Source organism: Nansenia antarctica (genome assembly GCF_963989245.1).
Source record: "Nansenia antarctica genome assembly, chromosome: 1".
NCBI lineage: Eukaryota > Metazoa > Chordata > Actinopteri > Argentiniformes > Microstomatidae > Nansenia > Nansenia antarctica.
Genome location: NC_137674.1, coordinates 23636197 through 23658061, shown reverse-complemented (window position 1 = coordinate 23658061; position 21865 = coordinate 23636197). Strand labels below are relative to the sequence as shown.

General features: G+C 42.2%; 1 protein-coding gene across 1 annotated transcript in view; it reads left to right on the top strand.

Annotated features, from left to right (window-relative positions):
• kif6 (kinesin family member 6) overlaps positions 1–21865 on the top strand; it is a gene marked incomplete at both ends in the record, with an annotated part of 100948 nt that overhangs the window by 17632 nt on the left and 61451 nt on the right. The window contains 4 exons of the mRNA XM_080541292.1: positions 6–212; positions 6069–6212; positions 6677–6763; positions 19037–19140. Of these exons, the coding sequence (XP_080397418.1) occupies positions 6–212; positions 6069–6212; positions 6677–6763; positions 19037–19140 (542 nt within the window). The remainder of the gene's footprint in view (positions 1–5; positions 213–6068; positions 6213–6676; positions 6764–19036; positions 19141–21865) is intronic.

The following is a 21865-nucleotide window of genomic DNA, read 5'->3' as shown; positions in this document are numbered from 1 at the left end:
CCCAGACCCCTATGAACCAGGCATCCACGCGCTCCCACTGTATCTTCACCGTGCACGTGTGTGGCCGGGAGCCCGGCTCCGCCACCGTGCGGCGGTCCAAACTCCACCTGGTGGACCTGGCCGGGTCAGAGAGGGTGGGCAAGACAGGGGTGGGAGGTCAGCTCCTCACCGAAGCCAAGTACATCAACCTCTCCCTCCACTTCCTGGAACAGGTCAGAAGAGTTCCCATTCATTCATTCAGTTCCATTCAATCAACTTCAGTTGGGTTTGAGTTCGGGTTCATTTTTTTAATTTGATGATTTTTTTATTCCATTCAGCTCAGTTCAGATCATCTCAGAAGGCCAGCAGGGCAAAGCAGTTCAAATGTACATGCATACAAACCGACGGATATCATGAGTCATTCCTGCAGACATCAAAGTGCCTATTGTGTAGTAATAGGTAGTGTGTCTGGGTACTTCCAGTGTGTGAGAGAGCCAACAAAAGTTAAATCACTGGGGTATCACCAGGCTCCGCACCATGGGGGGCCGAGCCTTCTGTTCGGCTGCGCCGTGCCTGTAGAACAGCCTTCCTAGCCAGTTAAGGGAACAGCCTTCCTAGCCAATTAAGGGAACAGCCTTCCTAGCCAGCTAAGGGAACAGCCTTCCTAGCCAGCTAAGGGAACAGCCTTCCTAGCAAGCTAAGGGAACAGCCTTCCTAGCCAGCTAAGGGAACAGCCTTCCTAGCCAGCTAAGGGAACAGCCTTCCTAACCAGCTACGGGAACAGCCTTCCTAGCCAGCTAAGGGAACAGCCTTCCTAGCCAGCTAAGGGAACAGCCTTCCTAGCCAGCTAAGGGAACAGCCTTCCTAGTCAGCTAAGGGAACAGCCTTCCTAGCCAGCTAAGAGAACAGCCTTCCTAGCCAGCTAAGGGAACAGCCTTCCTAGCCAGCTAAGGGAACAGCCTTCCTAGCTAGCTAAGGGAACAGCCTTCCTAGCTAGCTAAGGGAACAGCCTTCCTAGCCAGCTAAGGGAACAGCCTTCCTAGCCAGCTAAGGGAACAGCCTTCCTAGCCAGCTAAGGGAACAGCCTTCCTAGCCAGCTAAGGGAACAGCCTTCCTAGCCAGCTAAGGAACAGCCTTCCTAGCCAGCTAAGGGCAGTACAGAGCCTGTGGAACAGCCTTCCTAGCCAGCTAAGGGAACAGCCTTCCTAGCCAGCTAAGGGAACAGCCTTCCTAGCCAGCTAAGGGCAGTACAGAGCCTGTGGAACAGCCTTCTTAGCCAGTTACGGGCAGTACAGAGCCTGTGGAACAGCCTTCCTAGCCAGTTAAGGGCAGTACAGAGCCTGTGGAACAGCCTTCCTAGCCAGCTAAGGGCAGTACAGAGCCTGGACTCTTTTAACACTAGGACCGCGGCGGATCGCGACCTTATTCAATCGCGATGAGGTGTGATTCAGCACTATGATAGTTTAACATAGAGAAGAGTGTACTGACGCACAAAGATCGCTGGAGGGCGATGTCACACAAGGCCGTCTGCCAGGCTCCGACGCCTTTTCCCAGAATGCATTTCGCACCGGCAAGCAGAAGGCGTTTTGAATCCTCCATTTTTTTTCAAAAAAAAAATGCTGTGATTTTGCCTTTACAAGTGTTACCATGTCATTTTATGAAGTTTTAATATGTTTTCAGGTGAGAAAGTACCAATATATATTCCCAAAATGTGTCCAGCTTATCAAAATAACCCGTATATCTCCTCTGACGATTTTCGTCGTCGAATTCGCTAGCATGCGTTCGTAAATTCGCCCTGGAAATCTGGTTAGCACCCATGGAATGCCTCTTGTCCAATCAAATTACCTGGTCCCTTTATGACGTTGAACCCGGTGTGCGCTCCGGCGCTCTCATAGCGAATTTACGAACGCACCCTGCGGTTTCACTTTCAAGATCTAATTTTTTTGCATTGGAAAACACTTACAGAGTGAACTGTCATAATGAAAACATGACAAAGCCATTTGACTATCTTGTTCATAAACAATGGTGTCAGGACTTTTCATTTTGATGACACTGACAACTGTTGTGCAAATGTTAATAGTGATGTGAGAAATGCACCAAAGCGACTGAGAAAACTGTATTATACACAACAGTGTTGTGTTGTGTATATGTGAGTGAGACTGTGGTCTACAGTGATATACAGAAAAAACATTATATACAATATTATACATATATTTTTGTTGTCAGGACTTGGAATGGAACATTTGCGAACAGTTCTGTAACAAAACGCTGTTACTTTTCCTCACACATGTGTAAGTGGAAATCCTTGGCCTTTCCTGTGGTCCTCGCAAATAAACCAGAATAACTCTTTTCTAAAGTCAGTTCCATTCACTTGATATAATGGTTGAAGCATGGGGGATGGTAATCTAAATTCAAAGGATCTAAAACAATTGTGGCTTGTTTTTCCAATGAAGCCAACAAGGTCTTTGAATTTAGCCCTGCCATGACTAATCTCAAGTATATTGCAGGCAATAGACCTCCATTTATCCCTATACTTGTAGGGCAACTTAGAAACAATAAGCCTGAGGTTTGATGGGCTATCAAGCTCTTCCAGATAGTGCAAGTCTTGCATGGCATTGTTGCATCCTCTCAAATACAGTGCATAGGCCTGTAGTGACTTTCCATCTTCAGCCTTTATGCTTGGCCAGTTCAAGGCTTTATTTATATATATAATAACGTATGCATGTATGTAACGAGACTGCGGGAGTTTTCATTACTAACGAATTAAAGTTGATTATCATTATTAAAAAATAACTGTAATATATATTGCAATGTTGTCCCTTTCACACATAGTTCCAAGTAATTTCCTTGGAATCCCAAGCTGTGTTGACCAGGTATCGAGACACAACAGCAGGGGAGGGGTGGGGGAAGGGAGGGGAGGGAGGGGTTACATCACCCTCTGTAGAACATCTTCTATCTAATCGGCGCACTGTGCTAAAATGCAATGCAAACAAAACAACACAGGACAGACAGCAGTGCAGTGATGCGTTTTATATTATATTCTTTGAACAACAGAACGGGACAGGCGCCAGAAACTGCCATAATATACCATACATATATCTGCCATATATCGTACCTCCGTTTTATATTGAGAAATATGATGATAAATACATATAGGGCGGAGGTATGCTATGTGGTGTGTGGCTAGATATTTTCATGTAGCACTGTGACTGCGGGGGAACCCGATGTCTTTGTTCATTGATCGGAAACGATCGAGAGCCAGCCATCAACCCTCCCCCCATCAAGCGCATGTCTTATTGAGTCAACACGAGTTGACTCGCTGGAACGAGACAGACTGATACACACCACACCTCTGCCATATCATACATCGGTCCCACATGTATTTATTTACCATCATATTTTTCAATATAAAACGGTATGATATGGCAGATATATATGGTAGCCTACATTGCAGTCGTCCCGCAGTTCTAGTAGATCGCCGACATCATGTTATTTGATGTACATTTCACGGCAAGATAATTCCGATTTGTGGCAAACACCCAACAATTGTTCGTTCACTAAACATTATAACATGAACACAGTTATAGCACCAGTTCCTAGCACCTAGTTTCCTAGCACCAGGGGAGCCCCCCCTCCCAAATTTCGTTGTTTGGTACCTGTACTATATCAATGACAAATAAAGACCATTCATTCATTCATTCATTCAAACAATGACAGTTACAGTCTCGCTCAAACTGTAGCGAGATTAGGAGACTACTAATTGAGAAAAAGAAAAGAAAATACATGAAAGAAAGGAGAGAAAGAGTACAGAATGATAAATCCGCTAATGTGTGTAATGAAAAGTGTGACAATGTTGAAAGACATGATGTCATAATCAAAATATAAAACCTGGTTGGATAAAATAAGATTCTGTTGTGATTGTGTTGACATTGTTGTGATGTCAAAAGAGATCTTGGTTATGTAATGTGTAAAGTGGAGAGGAGATTGATCGGAACTGCGGGAGTTTTCATTACTAACGAATGATGGTTGATTATTATTATACAAAAATAATAGTAATAAATATTGCAATATTGTGTTATCATAGTTATGAGCTTCACAGTGATAACGTCTGTTTATTTGTCGTGAACTTCACGCCGGCCGTGCCCGTAACATCAGCAGACAATCGACTGCTGTAAGCTTGTAAGCGTTGAAACCTGCTTGGCAGCTTTGAAACCCGCTTGGCAGCTTTGAAACCCGCTTGGCTCGCTCATGAATTGGCAGCTATTGTTTGCTAATGGGAAACGATCAATAAGATTACCCTCCCCCGTGTATCAACCATCAAGTGATTGTAACTCACTTTAGAAACTAGTTCTTAGCCTACACGTTTCTTTGTCAAATACATGCTCTGCATGTTTCTCTAAAATGCATAAAGTTCCTATAAGCAGAGAAGTGGGGAAATTATTAGAGCAATCTGATGAAGCTTGAGTCAGCTGAGAACGAACTATGGAACAGATTAAATGCTATATATGGAGAGGAGATTGATTGAGACTGCGGGAGCTTTACTAATGAATGAAAGTTGATTATCATTATTAAAAAAGAATAGTAATAAATATTGCAATATTGTGTTATCATAGTTATGAGCTTCACACAGTCTGTTTATTTGTCGTGAACTTCACGCCGGCCCTAACATCAGCAGACACATGAACACAGTGAGGATTCAAACCAACAAAAATAATTAATACACATCATTTCATTTATAATGTGCAGTAAACAAACAAAATAATGTATACTCTCTGCAATTGGCTACTATACAATGGTGCCAAAATCAACTATCCAAATATGAATCTGCGTATATCTATGTACAACCTTGATTGAACCAAGATTCATAGACAGATTGTCCCTTTTGCATATCATCATAATAGGCATTCGTGTCATCATGTTCTTTACACATTACATAACCAAGATTTATTTTGCAATCACAACAATGTCAACACAATCACAACAGAATCTTATTTAATCCAATCAGGTTGTATATATAATCTATATATATAATCTATATATTGGTTTCAATATACCTCCATAGCAGTCTACAGTCTAATTTAGCTATATATATAATTACATTATGAGAACATCAGTATTTTTACGCCTTTGGTTGTATTGTCTGAACGAACATTGATTGGGAGACATACTGTACAGTTTATCATTTTCATAACTGTCTGCACATATACATATCTTATTTTGATTGTTATTGTAGCCTATATATAAACACAAATATCAGTCTTATGCACTGTGTCTCATTCAGCACTGAAGCCTGAATTTGAGCACAGTGTGTGCCCCCTTGCTACCTCTGCTGATATAAAAGAGAATTGCAGGCTTGGAGAAATAGATGGCAGCCACAAGTACACAGACACACACAGAAATACTGCTAAAACGCTTTATACTAACTCGATTTTGAAAATGTAAATATGCTGGGTGGTAGAACGCACATATCTAGGAAAAGTCATGAAAGGAGGGTCCTGAAATGTGATCGAGTGCAAAGGTAGAATTTGTTTTGTACTCACTGGTGCTGTTTAACACCTCACGGCTGTTCTAGTGTTAAGAGAGGCCTAAAAACCTTTTTATTCAAAAAGGCCTTTGACTGCTGAACCTGTGTTCATTCTTGTGATTTATTTGGTTAGTTTTTTTTACTATGTTTTTAACTTATTATGTTTTTAGGTTGTTTTAACTTATGTTTTTACAGTTGTCGGTTTTTTCCCCGGTTTTTTTCTTTCTCTGTAGCACTCTGAGATTATTTTTGAATGAAAAGTGCAATACAAATAAAATGATTATTATTATTATATTATTATTATTATAATATATTATATATTAGTATTATTATTATTATTATTATTATTATATAATTATTATTTATATATTATTATTAGTAGTATTATATTATTATTATTATTATATTATTATTGTTGTTATTATTATAATTATATCATTATTATTATTATATTATTATTATATTATTATTATTATTATTATTATTATTATTATAATTATTATAATATTATTATTTATGTCCATCTTCCACCCCTTCCTTTCCCCTCTCCCACCCTCCCTGGCAGGTGATCATCTCTCTCTCAGAGAAGAACCGCTCACACATCCCGTACAGGAACTCCATGATGACGTCTGTGCTGAGAGACAGCCTGGGAGGCAACTGTATGACCACCATGATCGCCACCGTCTCCATAGACAAGAGGGACATACAGGTACGTACCTCTCCATCACTTGTTTGGTACTTACTAGTTTTGTTTTAGGTGCTTTCCAAGATTCAAGATTCAAGATTCAAGATAGCTTTATTGTCTGTCACACAGTGACAGAAATTCTTCGACTGGCAGAAGTGCAGCTCAAGAATACAGTTCCACATTAAAAACACACATAGGTCACATACATGAATACATACAATAAAAACAGACAGACATAGCAGTGTTTATAAAATGTAGTGGCTATTTAAAAAGTCCAGTCATTTAAAAATAATTCAAAAATAAATAAATAGCAGCTGTAACTCTGTAATATAGCTCAGTGAAAGGACATCCACAATAATCTCTCCTTTCCCTTGCTCATCCCCCCATCCCTTATCCCATTCTCTCCATCTTTTCTCCCTGTCTCTCTCCCTGTCTCTCTCTCTCTCTCTCTTTCTGTCTCTCTCTCCCTGGCTCTCTCTCTGCATCAGGAGTCCATCTCCACGTGTCGCTTTGCCCAGCGTGTGGCTCTCATCAAGAACGATGCTCTGCTGAATGAGGAGCTGGACCCCGCCCTGGTCAGTGAGTCTGTCACATGACCTTAGTCACATGACCTTAGGGTGTGTTCTCACTAGAACATTTGCTTCACTTGAAACAGAGTTTAGGATAAAGTTCGCTTTGCGTCGTTTGGAGCTGAGAGAACGCGCATTCGAAGTCGCTCCCGGAGCAAACAGCCGACGCATGCTCCGCTTGAAAAGGGTGGTTTAGCTTCGGTTAGAAACGACGCATCGAGGCTGTCCATAGGAAAACAACAGCGCACGCGTGTTGATCTGGATAAGAGAGGGACGAACGGGCAATTTTCAAATGTTCAGACCAATCAACTACCACGTCTGTTGCTTCGATTGCGTATGTTACTTCGTTTACACGAAGGGCTGTGAGAACGCAAATCAGAGAAATAATTTATGCAACAATGTTGCGAACTCATCCACTTGCTCCGGGTCTCGATTCTGACTTTCATGTGAGAACATGACCTTAGTCACATGACCTCACCACTCTCACACAACAACATTACGTGGCATTGTTTTTTAGTATACCACACCAGAAGCAACAAGAAAACACAAGCAACAAAGTGTAGCTTCTTTTCTGCAAAAGATTGTCCCCAGGCTTTCCTAACTAGTCTCAATGAAATCACCATTTCTGAATGTGGCCTCAACCAGATCACAACATGTCTTCTGTTCTAGTGGAAGAAGATGGTTGATGGGATTTGGCATTACGCTCAATCCCATAAGGCATTGCTTTGCTCCTGGGGGCTGTCTGCATTGTAGCCCTGTTCTGTTTAAATACCCCGGTACAATCACGGTACATTTCTCATCCCAATACCTCACTGCCTCTCCTTAGGATGCATCACACACACACACACACACACACACACACACACACACACACACACACACACACACACACTCACACACACACTGCTTGCTACTTGATTAACATTAATCAGTTTGCTGGTGGGGCAGGTTGAATGGCCAACAGCTGCATGTAGTAGAGAGACAATGAGCTCCTTCATTGATTGCTTTTTGCACCCAAGGGCCATTTAACAGTTACAGAGGAAGAGCGATATAATCACACTGTATCTCTCAATGGGACCAGCAGGTTAACAGGGTTGAACTGTGGAAGGCTGCACTCTCAATCACCCAGTAGTGTGTTCATCCATTTGTCCTGAGCCCCGAGTCAAAAGTTGTGGTTGTATAGATATACCCTAAAGGAGAAGGATGTGTTTGTCAGGGTTCCCACGGGTCCTTGAAATCCTTGAAAGTTTGTGAATTTTAGAAAAATAAATCAAGGTCTTAAACGTTTTTGAAAATAGACATAGGTCATTGAAAGTGCTTGAATTCCCCCCTCTCTCTCTCTCAAAAAATAAATAAATATATATATATATTCAAAAATGTTTTACTTAGCTCGTCAACTAGTAAATAAGTCTCTGTATTGCTTAACTTTAGCTGTGCTGTGGTAGAGAAGGCAAGAGACCTAGTCTAGTGTTCACACATTCAAGCCTCTCTTTTTAATTGTTGTCTGTGAGCGGATAGTTCCTATTATATAAATTCCTTGTCCTTGAATTTGAGGGAATTGAGTCTTGAAAGTCCTTGAAAGGTGCTTGAATGTGATGTTTCAGAAGGTGTGGGAACCCTGGTTTGTGCTCACCTGACTCCACCATCTGTCCATCTCTCTCTTTCTCATGTTCATTCTCTGTGTTTTCTATCCCACCTACATTTTGATTCAATTGTTATATATTTGTGTCAAGAAATCTGTTTATTGCTCTGTTCAAAGCCCTTTTGCAACAGCCTAAAGAATAGAACCTACAGGAAAAACACTGATCACAGTATCCCTGGCTTCCTTACTCTTGTGAGGGTATGGCAGTTTATTACTATGGGGCTTGGCTGGCCAGTTTCAAACCATGCAGAGGTATTTTTAAGAGAGTCTGCAGCTGGTGGTTAATTGAGCCAGTGTCTGGCTGGTTCAGTTTGGGTCCAGGCACATTACAGCACAGGGCTGGAGAGGAGAGAGAGAGTCATTGCTGTACCCATCTCCTGGACAAGTGGCCTCTCTCTGTCTCTCCAGGGTTCCCACACCTTCTGAAACATCAGATTCAAGCACCTTTCAAGGACTTTCAAGACTAAATTCCCTCAAATTCAAGGTCCCAACACGGCATAGTTTGAGACAGATCTAGATGAGAATTAATATAATAGGATCCATCCGCTCACAGACAACAATTAAAAAGAGAGGCTTGAATGTGTGAACACTAGATGGTCTCTTGCCTTCTCTACCACAGCACTGCAAAACAATATATAGTGAAATATGTGTAAAGTTAAGCAATACAGAGACTTATTCACTAGTTGACGAGCTAAGTAAAATTATTTTTCAATATATATTTTTTTCTTTAGAGAGAGAGAGAGAGAGGGGAATTCAAGCACTTTCAATGACCCATGCCTATTTTCAAAAACTTTTAAGACCTTGATTTATTTTTCTCAAATTCACAAACTTTCAAGGATTTCAAGGACCCGTGGGAACCCTGTCTCTCACTTTCTCTCTATCTCTGTTTCAGTAGAGTGCAGCCTGTGGTGTAACTGCAGATTATTAGAATAATGTCATTCATGTTGGTTTGGAGCGACATTTCAAGCTTCCATTCTGGCGGACCCAGTCTGTGACAGACTTGTAGCCAACCCTAACCTTCCTTAGACTGATGGATGACTTGAGATCTCGTGAGCTTAGAATGATAAGGTTTTATCTCCGTTTAGGGTAGTTCAGAGATATTCAAATAGTCAAAGTTTTTACATTCCATTATGTTTTGTGAGATGGAACCTTTGTATTTTATGAATTACTAACTAAAAAATTTCAACATTTTAAAAATAACACCACACAGGCATTAATAAACACCTAATGGATCAGATTATGTAAAAAACGATATATATATATATATATATATATATATATATATATATATATATATATATATTATATATATATATATAGAACCTTATAATTCTAACGTCACAATCTGTTTTATGCACAATCTTTCTGTCCATTTCTGCCACACTAATCATTTGGAGCATTCTGCTGAACATCCCCCCTCTCTCCCTCCCTCTCTCTCTCATTCTCTCCCTCCCTCCCTCTCTCCCTCTCTCTCTCTCCCTCCCTCTCTCTCTCATTCTCTCCCTCCCTCTCTCCCTCTCTCTCTCTCCCTCCCTCCCTCTCTCTCATTCACTCCCTCCCGCTCCCTCCCTCCCTTTCTCCCCCTCTATCTCTCTCTCTCATTCCCTCCCTCCCACTCCCTCCCTTTCTCTCTCTCTCTCTCTCTCTCTCCCTCTCTCTCATTCCCTCCCTCTCCCTCTTTAACTCTCTCTCTCTCCCCCTATCTCCCTCTCTCCCTCCTTCTCCCTTGTCAATACAGCCTTGTCTCGGGAATCGGAATTCGATCCAAATGCTTCTCTCAAGTAGGCCTATGTGGGACGGCAGTGAACTACAAAAACTACACCGGAATTAAAATGAAATAGTTGTTTTTAGGTAAGAGGAGGACACACATTTGGTGGTGGTGTTGAATGAGCTTTAGAAGGCGGAGGAAGCAGGGCAGTCAAGACCGTTCCTGACATTCTTTTGACGTACCTTTGTGTGATGGGTATTGGCAGTGTAAAGTATTGTGTGTATGAGTAGTGTATGTATAAAGCAGAAGTGCACCCAGCAGAGAGGACCCTCTCAGCACCCCAGGGTTCCCACGCTGGTCGTAAAAAGCCTTAAAGTCTAAAATCCAGCAATCCAACCTACAAGGCCTGAAAAGGTCTACAATTTCAGTTATTTGGTGTAAAAATGAGGTGCTTTGGTTAAAAATGAGATCCTGCAAGGAAATCAGTCCAACCACATCTATTTATGTGGAAATTAATCAAGCTGGAACCAAAAAAATGCCAATTCGCTTCCTTTTTTGTCTGTATGGCAGTGAAATCCCTAATTTCATCACCTCAAGGATAACAAAAAGCTATCATATGGTGTCGTTAATAGGTCTAAAATTCTATCCAACGGTCTTAAATTTGACTTGTTGAAACTTGTAGGAACCCTGGCACCCTCATGCTCTCCCTTCACCCCCATCTCTGACCAGACATCCCTGAGTAACAGATACCTGTGGGTCAAACAGAAGCCTATTACCACCAGCCTGAGGGACATGTTTGGGAAGTTGGTGTGAAAATTCCTGTGGTCTTCCGTCTCATCAGGGAAGCTTGCATGGTAAAGGCCTTGGGGGAAAAAAGCTAGCTGCACTAGTGCTCATTACAGGGTATCCGCCAGGCTGCTAAATGACTCTGGCTTCCCCCTCCCCCCCGCCCCCAAGTCTGCTCAGGACTGAATATGCACTGGACCCATTGAAAAGCTCTGCACTGCACTTTATATAAACCCCTCAAAAAAGTTCGGAAACGTTTTTTTTGGGATTATTCCTCCCCTTTAATAATACCAATTGGTATTGTATTTTATATCATTGGAAAGCCTGATTAGTCACCTTTACAACAAGGTACAACTTGTAAGGATCATGCATAATGCATATAAAAATATTGACAAGGTCTTTAAAAAGTCTTAGAAAGGTATTGAAATTAACCTCAAGATTCCTGTATATACCCTGCCATTACAATAACAGGGCTGCTACAGTACAGTGCAGGACACCTTACCCTATGCTGGTGTCGTTTCTAAATGCAGAAGTTCCACTTTTTGGCCCCTGACAAACTCCCTAGTTGCTAGGGCAGTATGTTTGGGGTCATTGTCTTGCTGTATATGTATGTGATATTATTCGTCTTATCTGTCCAGACCTTTTTCCATACCTCTGCAGGCTTTCTAGGTACTTTTTAACAAACTGTAAGCTGACCATCCTTAACTAGTGTTGTTGTAACTGGTGATGTATTCTGCAGGTGGTAAACACATTCTCATACAAGTCTGGGAATTTTTCTTAATTATGGTGAGCATTCTTTGGTCAGCCACTGTAGAAGTCTTCCCTGGCCTACCAGGTTACCAGCTTTTCAATTGCTGAGCTCACCAGTGCTTTCTTTCTTTTTCAATGATGTTACAAACTGTTGATTCTACAACAGCATGTTTGGATACTGGATTCTGATTGGCTAGCAACAGTGGTAAATATCCCAACAACCCACAGTTCAGACCGCATTTCCAGTATCAATGCACCTCCCAATCAATCTGATTAAGAACACCTGTGCTGACCTACAATGCAATGGTGGATCTTGTTTATGGGACTATATTATGTGGCGGAAGGATATATGTATTCTGAAACGATTAATGATTGTAAATACATGAATTTAATGTTACAACTGTGTATTTATTTTTTATATTATGTGGTGGCTGTGGATGTAGAAAAGCAATTGACCATTCGAGGGCGGGGGTTGTGGACTCATTTACCACTGTACAGGGTTTTCCTACTCGGCTTCGCCTCGTGCCACAACCCTGTACCATTGGTAAATGAGTCCACAACCCTGTACCATTGGTAAATGAGTCCACAACCCCCTTCCTCTCATGGTAAATTGCTTCCTTTTCAATGAATTAAAGCTGAGAAACTCTACTTTAACCTCAGCAATTATTTGACTTCAAATCCAAACTGTTGGAGTATAGACCTAAAACAATCCAAAATGCTTCCTCTTTCCAGTACTTATGGACACTGTATGTTGCGCTGCTCAGAACTTGCAATATGTGACCAGCAGCTGGTGAAAGCGGGAACAAGTCGGCAACCAATCAAAATGTTCAGAATTGTATTCCGAAACATTTTAATACATTTCAACGTTGTTGAAAATCAATGACACACTCGCTAGTCAAGCCAAATTAATGGAATGCAATGGATTCTGTGAGTAATCCCCACTACTACCTAGTTAACTATAACACTGCTTTACATTGTTAGCAGGCTCACAAAACAAGCTGTGTTAGTTTGACTAGCGAGTATGTCATTGATTTTCAACAATGTTGACATTTATTAAAATGTTTCTGAATAAAAGTCTGAACGATTCCCACTTTCACCAGCTGCTGTCACATATGTATGGCAGGATTCCCGCGCTGGTCGTAAAAAGCCTTGAAGTCTAAAATCCAGCAATGTGATTCATAAGGCCTAAAAAGGTCTTACATTTCAGTTATTAGGTCTAAAAAATTAGGTGCTAGGTATTAAAAATGAGATTAGCTTATCCTGCAAGGAAATCAGTCCGACCATAATCTATTTACGCGGAAATGAAAATGTACTTTTGAGTAATTATGCAACTTATTTATTTTATGTTAATTATCCTTCAGACTTTTTTGTCTGTATGGCAGTGAAATCCCTAATTTCATCACCTCGAGGATGACAAAAAGCTATCATATGATATGGTGTCGCGAATAGGTCGAAAATTCTATTCAAAGAGGTCTAAAAAAGGGCTTAAATTTGACTTGTTGAAACTTGTAGGAACCCTGATGGTAGCTGCTGACATCATATGTCACAGTGCCACGCCCAGGTTTTATTCTGGGCCTATGGGACCGTTTGGGACACAGTTGTGGCCTGTTGGTACCAAGGAGGGTTCACAGTTCAGAATAGAAGCAAACCTCTTTGTGACCAGTGACCAGCGGTCAGGCTTTGAGGACACAGCTGGGATGACATCAGCCGACTGGTGTGAAGGGTAAGAATATGTTGGGATCGGCTTCAGATGGGTGTAATGGGTGAAAAGAGTGGGCGTATCGGCACTGGCGGACTCAGGGGGGGGGGGGGGGCAGGGGGGGCGACCGCCCCTCCTGGTGCCCCCACGGTTGAAAAACGTCTGTCTTAAGTGCCCTTTTGAGTGGCAAAAATGCCCTTTTGAGTGGTGAAAATGAGAGGATGTGCCCTAATGGTGCCCCTCCAATGGTCTAAACTTGACCATGTGCCCCCACAGTTGAAAAACGTCGCACTAAAGTGCCCTTTTGAGTGGCAAAATTAGAGGATGTGCCCTATTGGCTGCCCTTCCAATGGTCTAAACTTGACCATGTGCACTGATAGGGTCCCATGTTGTGCAGTAGGTGCCCTTTTTTTCTTTTTGCCCCCCCTGCCCTTCAAACAGCCTGAGTCCACCACTGCGTATCAGCCTTTGGTGAACATTTTTTAATTATGGAACTAGGGCTGAAACAAGGGATGCACTGATAAAAAAAAAATCTGACAACTCAGTGTGTGTACTTGCTGATACCGAGTACCGTTACAAGTACTTTCATTGCCTCAGGGTTGTGTCTTGACATTTTCTATCTCTGCTCCAGCATAGTTGCAAAGTTGGCTGTGTGCTATCCTTCTTGTTGCATTTGAAAAACTTGTCATACTCAGCTTGGTAATGATTTCTTACCCCTGGTTCACACTGCAGTGTTTCAGGGTTCCTACAAGTTTCAACAAATTACATTTAAGACCTTTTTAGACCTTTTTTTAGACCTCTTTGCATAGAATTTTAGATATATTCGCGACACCATATGATTTTTTGTCATCCTCCAGGTGATGAAATTAGGGATTTCACAGACAAAAAAGGAAGCGAATTAGCAATTTTTTGGGTTCCAGCTTGATTAATTTCCGTGTAAATAAATGTGGTCGGACTGATTTCCTTGCAGGATCTAATTTTTAAGACCTAGCACCTAATTTTTAGGCTGAATAACTGAAATTTGGGATCTTTTAGGCCTTATGGGTTGGATTGCTGGATTTTAGACTTTAAGGCTTTTTAAGACCAGCGCGGGAACCCTGGTGTGTGGCCTAACTGCTGACAACGTTTCGGCAGCGGCTTTAACTGCAGAACTGCTACTGCTGCCAGCCCTGTCTTTGTACATTGAGTTTGCCTTTGATAACAGCCATCAATAATATAACGTTTCATTTCACTTCATTATACATGTTCTGGGTTCAGTCTCTGCTGTCATCCATCAATGAGGGGTTCGAAAAGTGACAGTTTTGAGAGAGAGATAATCTGTCTTCATACCTGGCTTTCAACCATAATATTTAAATTAACTGTTTGCAAGGAGAACACATGTGACCTCATCCTATTAATTATATTCAGGTGACACCACAGCGTTAACACATTTCAGAGGGCTCGTAAACATCACAGAGTCATTTGGCCAATCGGGGGAAGGGATCTCAAGGAAGGGGGTAAGCACTGGCGGACTCAGAGGGGGGGCAGGGGGGGCGATCACCCCTCCTGGTGCCCCCATGGTTGAAAAACGTCTGTCTTAAGTGCCCTTTTGAGTGGCGAAAATTAGAGGACGTGCCCTATTGGCGCCCCTCCAATGGTCTAAACTTGACCATGTGCACTGATGGGGTCCCATGTTGTGCAGTAGGTGCCCTTTTTTCTTTTCGCCCCTGCCCTTCAAACAGCCTGAGTCCGCCACTGGGGGTAAGTAAGTAAGTAAAATGTGTTTATACAGCACCTTTCCCAGACCAAGGGTCACAAAGTGCTTTACATAACAAGGATGAAACACAATAGTGAAAATAAGAACAAGTAACAGACAATAGGTGTACAACAACATCTACAGGACACAGAAAGACAGGCCCTTGGGGCTATCCAAAAGCCTGTCTATACAAGATAGTCTTTAGCTGTTTTTTAAAAACCTTGACCGAGCCAGCTGATCTAAGATCCAAGGGCAGATTGATGTCTCGCCCTTCATTGACACCATGAGGGGCGGCTGTGGTGCAGGAGGTAGAGCCGCCGTCTAATGATCACAAGGTTGGCAGATCGGCGGTTCGAGCCCCGGCTGGCCACATGTCGAAGTGTCCTTGGGCAAGACACTGAACCCCAAAATTGCTCCCAGTGAGCGGGCCGGCGCCTTGCATGGCAGCTTGCCACCATTGGTGTGTGAATGTGTGTGTGAATGGGTGAATGAGAGGCCGTTGTAAAGAGCTTTGGAGCAGCAAAAAAGGCGCTATATAAGTGCAGTCTGAAGATCATGGGTTTGCATCCTGGCTTTGCCAGTTCTGCTCCGTCATCCATCTCGTCTGTTTCCTACGGAGCCCCCCTGGGATCACATAGTAGAAAAAAAATGTTTGATGTGTGAATCCGTTCCCTTGATTTAGTAAATCTGTTCCCTCGGTTTAGTAATCCGTTCACTCGGTTTAGTAATTCGTTCCCTCGGTTTAGTAATTCGTTAGGGTTAGGGTTAGGGTTAGGGTTAGGCCCTACACGCCAGAACGATCGCAAGGATTCTAACCCTAACCCTAACCCTAATCCTTGCGATCGTTCTGGCTCGTAGGGCCACTGTGCTGCTGTCAGAGTGACATGGAGCTGTTTGGTAATGACCTTTATGGCCTCTGGGTGAGGAAGGAGGAAGGAGGAGGGAGGAGACCCAGCTTAGGGAGGAGGAGGGAGGAGGGAGGAGGGAGGAGACCCAGCTTATCTTTTAGATTAAAGGCTACATTGCTCCCCGGGGGGGCAGGGCATACATGCTGTTCCTTAGAAGGCTCCTGCCCTGTGCTTCACATACCTCTGATGATAATGTCCAAACCCACTCAGGCTGCCAGGCTTTCAGACATTCCACTTTGGGCCCTGTTTAGGCAGATGTGGTACCCACTAGTTGCTCAGCACATAGTGGATTGTCTAAGGGTGTGTTCTCACTAGAACATTTGCTTCACTTGGAATCGGAGTTTAGGAGCTGTGAGAACGAACGCGCATTCGAAGTCGCTCACGGAGCAAACAAGCAACGCATGCTCCGCTTGAAAAGGGTGGTTTCGCTCCGGTTAGAAACGACACATCGAGGCTGTCCATAGGAAAACAACAGCGCATGCGTGTTGATCTGGATAAGAGCGGGACGAACGGGCAATTTTTCTGACCAATCAACTACCACGTCTGTTTCGATTGCGTATGTTACTTTGTTTACATAAAGGGCTGTGAGAACGCAAATCAGAGAAATAATTTATGCAACAATGTTGCGAACTCATCCACTTGCTCCGGGTCCTGATTCGGACTTTCATGTGAGAACATGACCTAACAGAAAAAACTATGCTAAGATGGTGTGTCGTAGTTGAATTTAGGGTTAGAGTTCGCCCTACATTTCCAAATGTTTTAGAAAACATAAAGGTGAAATCCTGCTTCATCCTTTTGTATCTTCTTTTTACTGTTTTATTATCCCTATTTTATTCCTTTTTAAAAAAAAAAAGTTTTGCTAAGTTATCCTCCATCATCTGGTAAGAGATGTCTCAGTATGGTGAGAGATTTGACCTTTCTATATTTACAGTAACAGAACCCAGCCAGTGGTTAAACGAGGACATTGGCTACAGGCTTAAACCACAGATGTGAGGACAGGAGCAGGAGTTGGTTTATGCTACTTAATGTTTTGATGCGGTAACAGAGCTTCCTGTGTTTAGTCGTTGGAGCATCCAGTTTTCTGGAACTGGTTAGAGTAGACTGTCCTTAAAACCACGCCGTCCACCAGGTCCATGTTTAGGGTTGTGTGTGTGTGTGTGTGTGTGTGTGTGTGTGTGTGTGTGTGTGTTCTTTCCTTCATAATGGTCATATCATTTTAGGTGGTTGAGTGTGTGTCAAGTTATGTTTTCAGTATGTGCAGCAGCTTCCCCACTTGAAAGAGATTGATGCGTCTACCCAAAGATGTTCAACTGGTTTCCACCCAATGACCAAACAGCTTCTCCTCTCTCTCCTTTTATTTGGGAAAGTTCAGCCGTTCAGTTTGATAGTTCAATTTGTTCCATTTGTTCCATTAGTCATTAGGATGTTAGATCAAAAACCTTTGAATAGAAAAAACAACAGAAAATAAAAATACGCATTTGTATTGCAACAAACAACCATTTAACGTCAGACCTTCCTTCACTTAGTTTAGACACCATCTCACATTTAACACAAATAAAGCTAATGCCAACTACTGTCATAACGCTTGGCTTAAACCGTTATGTAGTAATATTAAAGTATGCAGTTCTTTTAAACAACTCTTATTTTCTTTTAAGCCACCATAAACCAATAACATGCTGTAGCTAAAAAGCCTATGCAACTATTCATAGTTTTACCATTCATTTTCCACCACACTTGTGTGTGGCAAACAATAATTACTTTGGTAAATAGAAACTACAATCAATAGATAATAGAAAATAGACAACCGAGCTTGCACACATACGGGGCGGCTGTGGCGCAGGAGGTAGAGTCGGCGTCTAATGATCACAAGGTTGGCAGATCGGCGGTTCGAGCCCCGGCTGGCCACATGTCGAAGTGTCCTTGGGCAAGACACTGAACCCCAAATTGCTCCCAATGAGCGGGCCGGCACCTTGCTTGGTAGCTTGCCACTATTGGTGTGTGAATGTGTGTGTGAATGGGTGAATGAGAGGCCGTTGTAAAGCGCTTTGGAATAAGCCGCTATATAAGTCATTCCATTTACATAAAAACTAAATGATCAAGCCACACACAAACAGGCTAGCGACCCACGTGATAGCGAGCTAGCGTGCCCAAACTGGACGATAATAATAATAATAACTTTATTTATATAGCACTTTCCGTCAAAGTGCTTTACAAGTACAATAAGTAAAAAACAACACATTTTAGACTATATAAAAACAGCTATTTCAATTTTAAAAACACACAATTTCGCACCACAAATATAATAGGTAAAAACAAAATGTTAAACAAATTTAAAAACAAAACGTGTTAATTAATGTGCTAATGTGCTACGATGGTAGCAGCAGTAATCTTCACTAGGGAAACACTCTAAAACTACTCCAAAGTTCAGCATCTTACCGGCTGCTTACCTCTCTGGGTTGTAGATCAGTCCTGCACAGTCTTTCCACAGATCACAAACTGTGAAGGAGTCTTCCCACCATGTTTTCATAGCGTGGTGTATTTGTTTGTGATCCTAGTGCTGCATAACTGACTGCTTTCTCACTTCCGGACTGCTCCCTGTGCCGCTGGGTGTTTCTCTGACACGCGCCAGGAAGCAAATGAAGCAGATTGGTTCCATCTGGTTTGCTTTCTAAATATTCCATATCAGTGGATTCTTGCCATTACTTTATTTATTATTTACGTATCTATCTTTTGCCCTCTAGGTCCCAATATTTACTATACAAATCCAGTTTGACTTGACAGTGTGATATCTCATGGTGTGTGTGTGTGTGTGTGTGTGTGTGTGTGTGTGTGTGTGTGTGTGTGTGTGTCTGTGTCTGTGTGTGTATATGTGTGTATGTGTGTGTGTGTATGTGTATGTGTATATGTGTGTATGTGTGTGTGCATGTGTGTGTGCGGGTGTGTGTGTGTAAGCAAGTCAATGATATTCTCTCTGTGTGTGTTCTGCTGCTTACCACAGTGTGTGTGTGTGTGTGTGTGTGTGTGTGTTTGTGTGTTTGTGTTTCCCTCCAGCTGATTGTGCGTCTGAAGAGAGAGATCCAGTCCCTGAAAGAAGAGCTCTCCATGCTGACGGGAGAGCAGAGAGAGGACCAGCTCACTCAGGAAGAGATCCAGAAGTACGCCTGCATTCATATTATCCAATCATTCAAATAACTGACTGCTTATAGAGATATGATCTGGCTCGGTCTAAGGTCTGTATAGACTAGCCATTAACTTAGTAACTCTTCCCTCAGTGTGGCATTGACGTGAGCATGGACAGGGTTCCTACAAGTTTCAACAAGTCAAATTTAAGACCTTTTTCGACCTTTTTTCGACCTCTTTGAATAGAAGTTTTGCCCTATATTTTTGCCCTATAGCTATCACATGATAGCTTTTTGTCATCCTTGAGGTGATAAAATTAGGGATTTCACTGCCATACAGACGAAAAAAGAAGCGAATTGGCATTTTTTGGGTTCCAGCTTGATTAATTTCCACGTAAATAGATGTGGTCGGACTGATTTCCTTGCAGGATCTCATTTTTAAGACCTAGCAAGTAATTTTTAGACTGAATAACAAAAATCCAATACTTTTTTAGGCCTTGAAATTTGGATTGCTGGATTTTAGACTTTACGGCTTTTTAAGACCAGCGCGGGAACCCTGATGGGACTATGTGATGTATCTGTGTGTACCGGAGGAGGAGACGGAGTCACTTAGCGCGCTGTGGATGTACAGCGGGGGGAAATAAGTATTCAACACATCAACAATTTTTTAATTCAACATATTTCCATTGCAGCTATTAACATGAAATTTAGACCAGACATTGGTCAATAATACTACACAATAATACTAATACTTACTCAATAATACTACACAATAATACTAATACTTACTCAATAATACTACACAATAATACTAATACTTACTCAATAATACTACATCCTCGGTGATAACTCAGCATTAAGGGTTGGATTGGGGGACCCTGCAACATACCAGCGTCATGTCCAGGAGGTGTACTTGTACATCACGCCGCCTCACGCTACGTTAGTAGTAGTCTACTATGCTACAGCGTATCATGTGACGACGTGTTGACAGACGGTTGCAATTTGATTGACAGCTGATATTAAAACTAAATTGTGTTGGAGGGGGTGGGACATCAGAAAAGGTTTCCAGGGTGAATTTATTTGTTGTTGTCGTTTTTTAGTTTTTTTTGTAGGCTGCATCTTTTTTTACCGGTAGCTCACGAGCGACGTGTTTTACCCGTGTTTTACTGTGGCGCAGGAGGTAGAGCCGCATGGCAGCTTGCATGGCAGCATGGCAGCTTGCCGCCATTGGTGTGTGAATGTGTGTGTGAATGGGTGAATGAGAGGCCGTTGTAAAGCGCTTTGGATAAAGGCGCTAGATAAGTGCAGTCCATAGAGGGACCTTCATGGTAAATAGCGCTATCTTTAGAACATGCCCTGCGGGCGACTCACCTGGTCCCTGTGTCGGCTACCCCTGAGTGAAAACCTTGACTGAAATGCCAGTTTTGTCATGGCTGGGCCCTACTTTTACAGTTCAGTTATTGCCTACACAGGTTTATTATTATGTATGTGATATCATATATTGTTAACCTGACCACACAAAATCAATGATATTATCACACACCATGACAGAAAAGGCCAAGAAAAAACAGCTCTGAAAGTTCTGTATGTATACGTTTAGAAAGTTCTGGAGAACGCAGTAGGCGTCGCTTGGGCCGGAGGAGAGCGTTGGTTGTGTGTCTGTAATGATCTGAGCAGCAGTAGACCTCAGTGAGGCAGTCATCTCAGGACAGGGAAGAGGGGAATAGTGCTGTGCTAGCCCCCTGTCATCCTTCCAAGTTGTTTACAGCACACGCCAGAGAGAAAGAGAGGGGAAAGAGAGAGCCATTTCATATTTAGACACTAAACTTGTTTGCTTTAGCAAGCATTGGCACACAGTAGATGATCCATCTTCTCAAAAGCTTTATTTGTGACTGTAGTAATGCGTATACGTAGCGTAGGCCTATAGAGGCCAAGAGGTTCAAGCTTCTTTGGTGTCTAGTACCTATTTGACCTGAGGGGTTCCTCAGGGGACTATTTAAAGACCTTTTGGTTTTCTGATCTTAACCCTTGCATTCAGATTGAAGGTCGGAGACCCGATCAGGGCCTAGGTTCATTCCTTCCTAGCCAGCTAAGGGCAGTACAGAGCCTGTGGAACAGCCTTCCTAGCCAGCTAAGGGCAGTACAGAGCCTGTGGAACAGCCTTCCTAGCCAGCTAAGGGCAGTACAGAGCCTGTGGAACAGCCTTCCTAGCCAGCTAAGGGCAGTATAGAGCCTGTGGAACAGCCTTCCTAGCCAGTTAAGGGCAGTACAGAGCCTGGACTCTTTTAAGACAGGCCTAAAAAAACATTTTATTCAAAAAGGCCTTTGACTGCTGAACCTGTGTTAATTCTTGTGATTTATTTTGGTTGTTTTTTTACTATGTTTTGAACTTATTATGTTTTTAGGTTGTTTTTGTTTTAACTTATGTTTTTACGGTTGTTAGCACTCTGAGATTCTTTTTGAATGAAAAGTGTAATACAAATAAAATGCATTATTATTATTATTATTATTATTATTATTATTATTATTATTATTAAGTTCAGGTCCTGGGCTTTTTTGAAACATGTGGCACAGCATGTGTCTCCCCTCTTTAACTGATCTCTTTACCTCTCCCGGTTCTCTCCATCCAGACTTTTATTATTTCTCCTCCTTGGCTGATTATCCCTCGTTCCCCACTCTGTGGTCAAACTCACACAGGAGATTTTAATGATGTCTGCCATGACTGTATATCTATAGACCATCACGCTGCCTTTTATTTATC